At 33.3% G+C, this 8,646-nt stretch overlaps 1 protein-coding gene across 1 annotated transcript; it reads right to left on the reverse strand.

Annotated features, from left to right (window-relative positions):
• Nucleotides 1–6: 6 nt before the first annotated feature.
• LOC115884476 (MAGUK p55 subfamily member 5-A-like) lies at nt 7–5,779 on the reverse strand (the record flags this gene model as incomplete). The annotated part of the gene is made up of 4 exons (XM_030903070.1): nt 7–181; nt 1,656–1,871; nt 5,096–5,383; nt 5,575–5,779. Coding segments are annotated over 4 exons (884 nt in total), but the record flags the coding sequence as incomplete, so codon positions are not given.
• Between the last annotated feature and the right edge of the window lie 2,867 nt (nt 5,780–8,646).

Raw genomic sequence — 8,646 nt, forward strand, 5'->3', positions numbered from 1 at the left:
TTTTACCTTGATTGTGATGCCGGAATGATAAGTATAGTCAAGGATCCCTCCATATCTTTAAGAATATCACAGACTGCATTGACGCTTTTGCCACGCATTTCTATACTATTTACTTCCAAAATTTCATCGCCCTCATGAAGAAGACCGCTTTTCTCTGCTGCTCCCCCTCTTACTACTCGACCTAAAACAAAAAAAAATAATTTTGTTTATGTGTATGTAGCATGTCATTTTAGTTTATATAGGCACTGATTAGGTATACTATATGTATACAGATAAAAATTTTGTCACTAATTCGTGGTACGAAAATTGTTTTTTATGAGGATGAGCAAACGAGTAAAATTTCCTGTGCGCAAATATAAACTCGCGTTTAAACAGGGTAATAACTGGGCCGGTCAGGCTCTGTGCACAATTTTAGAGGCCATAAGTGGGCGTGCTATGTGCGCAAACTAGTAACCTAACTAGTGCGCGACTCCGAAAAATGGAACCCCGAAAAACAATGCTTTTGACGATAAGTTTATGATCTGTATAATCTGGGATATAGGCTTAGTGCATTCTCCGCCGGTATGGCGGTTGTTTACGATATTCTCCGATGGTCGCAGCAACCGGCATATACAAATACACGGGTTTAAATAGCGAGTATACGAAAAATTTATTATATAATTATTATTCTAAAAGTGTTAGAAAGTATAATTTCTGGAAATTCTAAAAATAAAAAAGTAAATATTTTGATATCTTCAGAAGATCTAATTTGTATTATAATTTATTATTCAAGCTAATAAAACTTTTTAGATGCATTCAACTACGGTAGCTAGCACAGTTTTACGCACCGATTTTGCTAGCGGAGACATAACTGGGGCTATTTCGGTTATAACGATTTTTTTTAAAGTACGTAATTATAATTTCAGAAGATGTTCATAAAAAATTAAGCACTAGTTGATTAAAACAAGTATACCGTTAATATTGCAAATTATAATTTATCGTCTCATAATATATTCCTATTTATTTTTTTAATTATGTAATGGGCACTTTGTTTACTCTTTACTCACTGGTTTCGTCGAGCTGTTTGAATCCATTTTTTGCTTTTGATCAAATCGGCGTGAGAAGTTGTGAAGCTCTAAAATGTTGTTATGAGAGATTTGAATATCCGGGAAAGCTGAATTATTGAATGTTATTGCACCCAACAATCACGTAATTACACTTTCCTTTGCGTGTGTTTAAATTGTCTCAACACAAAGCGACGCCTAATTCGGATTCTTTTTCACGTATTTTTTTCTACCTGAAACAACGTTACATAACACAAACCTCGTACCTGAGTGATAGTTTCAATAACTGCACTATTAAAAATTAAAATACTTAAATATTATGACAAAGTCGCGATTTTAATATTATATCAATGCGATCAACATCGGAACTGCTTGAAATACAGGCCGAAAACTTCTGATTTCTGCCGTATCGAGCGCTGGTTGGAATTTTTAAAATCAACCGAAATGCACCAAGCCTATAGGCACTCGATTGGTACTGACCAAACCTGACAAAAGCAATGAGAACAGAGGACTGGAAGGAATTGTATCATTACCTCTCTTCATATTGTAATTTATTTATTTTGACGCCCTCATATGCATCTAATTGCCTGTAAATATGCCCCAAATATTTACCTATGATAACAGCATCCCCTTCGTTTCTCACAGTGGCGCCTAGAGGCTCAGTCGTTTTTTCTATCCTAATAATTTTTATGTTATCTTCGCTCCCGTAGCGACTGCTCCTGATGGCTGGCAGACCAAGGGGAGGTTGTGGCGGGGGCGATGTCGAATCCGGTGGTAAAGTGGAAGCAACGCCATCGTGAGCTACCATCAAGCCTTCGAATTCGTATCCTGCAACAAGCAACGTACTGGTATTATACTTTTATTTGTTCTGTACAATCATTATACCGGGTGTGTCTCCAAAGTGGTTCACCCCTATAACTTTTTTACTTTTTTAGTTAAAAAAACGAAATTTGTTATGTTGACATAAATTAGGATTGACTGACGTACAGTACGTCTGCTGGATCTGTGTCTATGAAAGGAATGCGGACAAAAAACATTTAAATAAACAGCAATATATTTTATACGTCGACTTGACTTATAATATTATTAATCATCAGCTCCGTCCACTCATTTTATTGGCTACTTGCAAATTTGTCGAATTTTTATTGATGGGACGCGTCGTCTATTTTTTTACGAAAAACATGGAGATAATATCGTTTCCCCTCTCACGGATACCCCATAGCTATAGGACGGACAGACGTACTGTATTCAATAATTGTTTTCGGTCACTTCCTGTTTCACAGGAAAAGTTTCACAACTTTTGATTTTTAAATGGCACCCTCGGTATTTATTTACTTTATTCGATAGAAAATGACATTCTGAATAGAATGGTATATCATATGTCAACTTTTGACATTAGCGCCTGTGGTTTATTTGAAATTATAACATGAGGTTCATAACGAAAAGTTGACTCAAATACCAAGTGGGTGGTATCAAATTATTCGGAAAAAAATGCTTTTTCCAAATGTGCTAATGAGCCACCCTCGTTCCATTTGAAAAAATTGAGAAATGATTAAAAATAGGATTTGGGCATCTTTTAACCGGTCATGACATGACACTAAAAACATTAAACTATCAAATGTATTTTTCCAAGGCTCCTTGATTAAACATTAGAAAAACTAAAATTGAATACGTCAATCAATCCTAATTTATGTCATATACTAAAATACCAAATCTCGTTTCTTTATCTGAAAAAATAAAAAGTTATAGGGATGAGCCACTTTTGAGACGTACCCGGTATAAAGTCAATATTCGACGGGTATAGAGCTTTGAATAAAAAGATTAAAGCTTCATTAGGATTCAGCTCGAAATTAGAGATGTACAGGGTGGGTCAAATTGGACGCTTTTAAAGGGAAACACCCTTTTCTATAGGAGATAGACAAAAATTAATATCGGTGTCTGGAGCTCAATTTTTATCAAAAACGTGATGGTGAAAACCGCACATCGATATCTGTTACCGTTTCGGAGTTACAGGGTGTTTTTTTTTCAAAAATGTGCATTTTAAACAAATCGCTGTAACATTTTTGCTATGGAAAATGTATTTTTATGAAAACATTTCCAAAGCACACTTTTTTACGTAGAATTTAATGGTTTAAGTACTTATATATTTTTTTTTAATTAATAAATTAGGAGTTATCAACAGAAAAATGGATTTTTTATTTGGGACACCCTGTATATTTTTAATTAAAAGAACTTAAAATTACCTTTTCAAAATTATAGCACACTTGATATTTTGTTAGAGTCCCCTTCGAAGTACAGAATTTGTAAAAGTTCGCGACTTTTAACTAGTAGGCTTTGGACCCCTTATTGATGATCTGCCCCTAATGGAACTCCAAAACATATTTTTTCAGCAAGACGAGGCACCGCCTCAGAACGCTGAAGTTCATCAATCAGCAAATTTTGCAGCCAATTTCGAGAATAATTGAATAGCTAACTAAGATCTCAGCCGTTGGCCGTCGAGGCCACCGGACTTAGTGCATATGGATTTTTATCTTTGTGGAAGAGTAAAGGTTCTGATTTTTAAATTGCCGGTATAATCTAGACAAAAATTAGAAATACTTAGCGGTTATGCGAGGGCATTTTTCACCCCCCTGTGAGTTAATGAATTCCGCGATAGATGTTCAAAAACGGTCCCATCTCACAGTGATTCCCAGAGAGATTATTACTTAGAAATATTAATTTCAAAATGTTTGCATGAAACTGTTGCTAATACTTTTCTTATATTCCCCTGTAAACGATACATAATAAATAACAAAATCAAGTAAGCCTAGTGTAGCGCTTTTTTTTTATTAGAAATGTATATGTAATGACATGTGTAAATGACATAAACAGTTTTCAGATAACGCCAATTAATTACTTATTTTATTAAATTTGATAAAAGCTGTTGCCTTTTCTGTAATGGACGTTCGAAAAGAAGGTAAAAAGAACTGTTTTTTTTGCGCTTAATTAAACCTAAGTAATATTAGTTTATGGCAATTTATTTGAAGGCAACAAAAATAGTATTTTTACATTTTTGCTTGTCACTATTTAAGACTTTTAACTACTTTTCCTTTCAAATCCTCTTAAACGACATGATAATACTTGTTGCTTAAAGTATATTGCATATAAATTAATTGCCACTGGCTGCCGCGAATTGCCGCCGGATCTTATACCGGGTGGTTAAAGATTGACTTTTTGTCTTAAAATAAAAGTAACTTATTTTTTCCTCTTCGTGTCAACTTATTTCGTGGACACACTGTATATCAATTGACAATAAAATTGTATTTATAAAATGAAACAACTGTCTCTTTTATTTTTTCAACATTTAAAATAAATTTGACGTCTTCAATATGAAAATAATCTGTATATACCTTTCCGAATAGTTAGAACTTAAAATGCAAATCACATGAACTGGGCCCAATTTTTTTAATATATATTACATTAAGTTTTTTATATACATTAATTTAGCATTTGTTATCAATTTCTATTAAAAAAGATGCAGTCAAGCTATATCTAGATATCTAACAGTTATGACCGCGCAGCTAATTAAGGGGAACCTCTGTGCATCTGTCCATAACAGAAGACAGTCTATATGTCAAACCAAACCAAACACCTGTAGCAAAATCTCATGTTTTGGTTTGCTATTTATTTTTATTGTTATTAGATATAGTTTAAATGTGTTCATGTTGTTAAATATAGTTTATATTGTTATAAAATTCTGCATCTCTCATTACAAATATTATTTTCGTTTTAATTACTGCTCACAGCTAGATTTTTTTTTGCATTACAGCGGGGCGCCGTTCAAAGCCTACTTATCCAAAGTAGGCAAATTTTTATAAACTCTATATCTCGAAGAGGAATCGAGCAAAATTTCAAGTGTGCTATATTTTTGGAAAGTTAATTTTAAATTATTTTCAATGAATTAAAATCTAATGATCTAAATGATAATTTAATCTAAATGATATCTGTATTTCAAATAGGTACTACTTGTATTACCTACTGGTATCTGAAATAAGTCACATTTCTGACTGTACCTGTAAGTAAGGTAGCCAATTCCACCGCGTAGGCACTCTGCGAATTGCCCAAGGCGTCCTGGGCGTCCCTGAGAGCATTTTGAGCTATGGGCTGTGTCCGAACGGAGGTCTGCGATCGGACAGCCTGTATCTTGTTATGTATGGCCAGCGCCCGGCCAAATTGAGGAGACAATAGGAGGGACTGTATGGCAGCTATACGTCCCTCTAGCCCGGAAATACCGGAACCAGCCGACGTTTTCTTCAGCTGAAGCTGGAGCCTTTGAACGGCATCGACCAGATCACCATAAGCTGCAACAATGATTTCGATATTAGCAACATATTTTGAGCCAATACTGTAGCCAAATAATTAGATTTTTAGAAATTGTGAGTGATGGGATCATTGGAGGACTACTAAAGCTACAATTTAAAATTGTTTTCAAAAGTTACAGGGTGTCCCAAATAAATAACTGTATATGAAATAAAATAAAATTTTGGATTACCGTATGCCGAATGGACACATTCCTTCTCTTCCTCGGAAGACTCTGACGTAAAATCCGTAACTTCGTCTTCATAGGCGTCGTTGATGGTACCTTGAGGCTTGCTCTCCAAGGCTTGTAGTTTCCGGGAACCCCGCAACGATCGGTTGAGGAACTCATTTTGAGCAGCTATCCTTTCTTCTTCCTCTTTCCTTTTGCGTATTTGTTCCTATGTAAAGATAACGTCATTTAATAATATACGTACATTTTTAAAACATCACGTGCAGGTTTCGCCTTGTCATTAAAACGGGCTTTGTGGCCATGGTGAGGACATTTTCTTTCAGCGCTATGAGACAAGTATGCTGTATTTTTTTAAATGGAATGGTTCAAAATGGTGCATTTTTTTTTAAATAATTTGAGACTTTAAATTAAAATATGTAACAGAAAACAGTCATTAGGTTATGTACAACTGTATGATTGATAATAACTAAGAATAGAAATTTCTGATTTACAATACCTTTTTTTATACAGGGTCGCTTTTATGTATGGAAACGGTCGATTATTAGGTAAAATATAGGAGGTACGGCAAAAAGTTAAATATAAAAGTTATAGGCTTTATAAATATCTATTAGCGGGTACTAAATTTAAGTATACAGGGTCGGCCATAAAGTCGTGGCACATCAAAGTTTCATTTTTTTTAAATGGAACCCCCTGTATATTATTGCATATTTCGGTTCTTCCTTCAGTACTAAGCAAAAATCGAAATACACACAATGTACCTCATACCAACCGTTTCCGAGTTATTGACTTTTGAAAATATCACTTAAACAATTTGATTTAATTATTTTCGATATGTTCAGTTTCATTTAACGATGTCCCTTTGCCGAAACTGTAATACTTACTAATATTTGACATTAGTCCTCAAGTTAGCTTATAGATGTATAAAATGAGAGTACTATAGCAAGTCTGGAAATTACAAAATTTTCGTTTATCATTTCAATTCTTCAATTTATGTACATTCTGTATTACCATTATTGTTTAATATTGAAGGAAGAATTGAAATATGTAATAATATAAGGGGGTTTCATTTAAAAAAGATAAAGTTTGATGTGACACAACTTTATGACCTACCCTGTATACTTAAATTTACTAGTAGCTAATAGGAATTTAAAAACTCATTACAACAGTATCACAGTTTCGGCAGAATGGCATCATTAAATCAAACCAAACACATCGAAGTTAATTAAATCGAATTGTTTAAGTGATATTTTCAAAAGTCAATAACTCGGAAACGCTTGCTTTGAGGTACATTGTGTGTATTTCGATTTTTGCTTAGAATTGAAGGAATAATTGAAATATGTAATAATATACAGGGGGTTCTATTTAAATAAATGAAACTTTGATGTGCCACGACTTTCTGAACGACCCTGTATACTTAAATTTATTTCTCTCTAATAGATATTTAAAAATCCTAAAACTTTTGTATTTAACTTTATGGGGTACCTCCTATATTTTACATAATAATCGACCGTTTCCATAGATAAAAGCCACCCTGGACCCTGTATGCATATAACACAAAAAGTAAATGGTATTCGATATTTCGTTACTTTCCTTTATGTATTTTCTCTAAACTGTAACATTAGATGATTATATACAATACGATCGAAAAAAAACGCGTCACCCTGTAGAGTTTCGATATTAAATAATTCTTATTGTTATTATTGCAGAAAAACAAATATTTATATATTCCCGTTGTTGAATGGTGGGTGCTTCCCATTGTATTAAATTACAGTATTAAATTACACATATGATGTACCTTACACAGATGATGTATCTTTACTGTATTTCGAACTGATAGATAGTTAATATCAATAAATATAGTATATCAAAAATTAATAATTTTTGACATAATATACCCGACCGCAGATACACGCAACCGTTTTTAAAAATAGTTAGAAAATAATTCGAATATGAAAATAACAACATAGAATTCGTTTTTACTAAAAATACCATACGATCGAAAAAAAAACGCCGTCATGGGCGGCTAGGGAATCGATAATAATTTTGACGAGGTGAAGCCCTAGACTTGATTTACCTGGCTCTCTCTTTTTATCTGGCTTACTCTTTTTATATTTTAAAGGCGCTTACAGCCAGTTTTGGCATTAAGAAGGTTGTATTTCATGTCTATAGTGAGTAAAAATGATTTTTAAATGGGGTAAAAAAAATTTTAAAATAGATTTGTGTCTCTGGAAACATCCTTTTTAATCTTTTTATAATTATTAGAGTTAATTTTTAACAAGTTTTATGTCAATTTTTAGTAAATGACGTCTAGAACTTGACCTCGCAAAAATTATCATCGATTATCCTCATTCCCAGCCGTCTTTGACGCCGTTTTTTCGATCATACGGTATCATAAACATGCGTAAAAATCACATTTTAATAGTTATCCGAAAGCTCTTCTTGATAAATGTTTTTTTTTTCTATTACTAACAATAACATAAATATTAATAGTGATTTAATAGTGGGAGAAGAGGTCATATGCAGTAAATTACGATAAATTCAAGGTCTCTCATACATATTTTATAAATACTAGAGTTATTTAAAGGCCATAACAATAAAATACTTAATTGAAAATTAAAGAAACTTGAAATCTTTTCATAGAGCATACCGGGTGCGTCTCAAAGGTGGCTCATCCCTATAACTTTTTATTTTTTCAGATAAAAAAACTTGGTAGACGTTTTGAGTTTTGATATGTACAGGCTACAGGCTGGTCCAAATCGTAGGTACTAGGGAAAGTTCGGCAATATACGGGTGCGTCTCAAAAGTTTTTTTTTCAGATCAAAAACGAGATTTGGTATGTTAGTATATAACATAAAATAGGATTGATTGACGTATTCAATTATTTTTAGTCACTTCCTGTTTCACCAGAAATGACTACAACTTTTGATTTTTAAATGGCACCCTCGGTATATTTCTACTTCATTCGATAGAAAATGACACTCTGAATAGAATGACATTTCATATGTCAACTTTTGACATTGTCGCATATGGTTTATTTGGAATTGTAACATGCGGTCCATAACAACAACTTGACTC

This window comes from Sitophilus oryzae, unplaced genomic scaffold (genome assembly GCF_002938485.1).
Source record: "Sitophilus oryzae breed Bouriz unplaced genomic scaffold, Soryzae_2.0 scaffold_270_pilon_pilon, whole genome shotgun sequence".
Lineage (NCBI taxonomy): Eukaryota > Metazoa > Arthropoda > Insecta > Coleoptera > Curculionidae > Sitophilus > Sitophilus oryzae.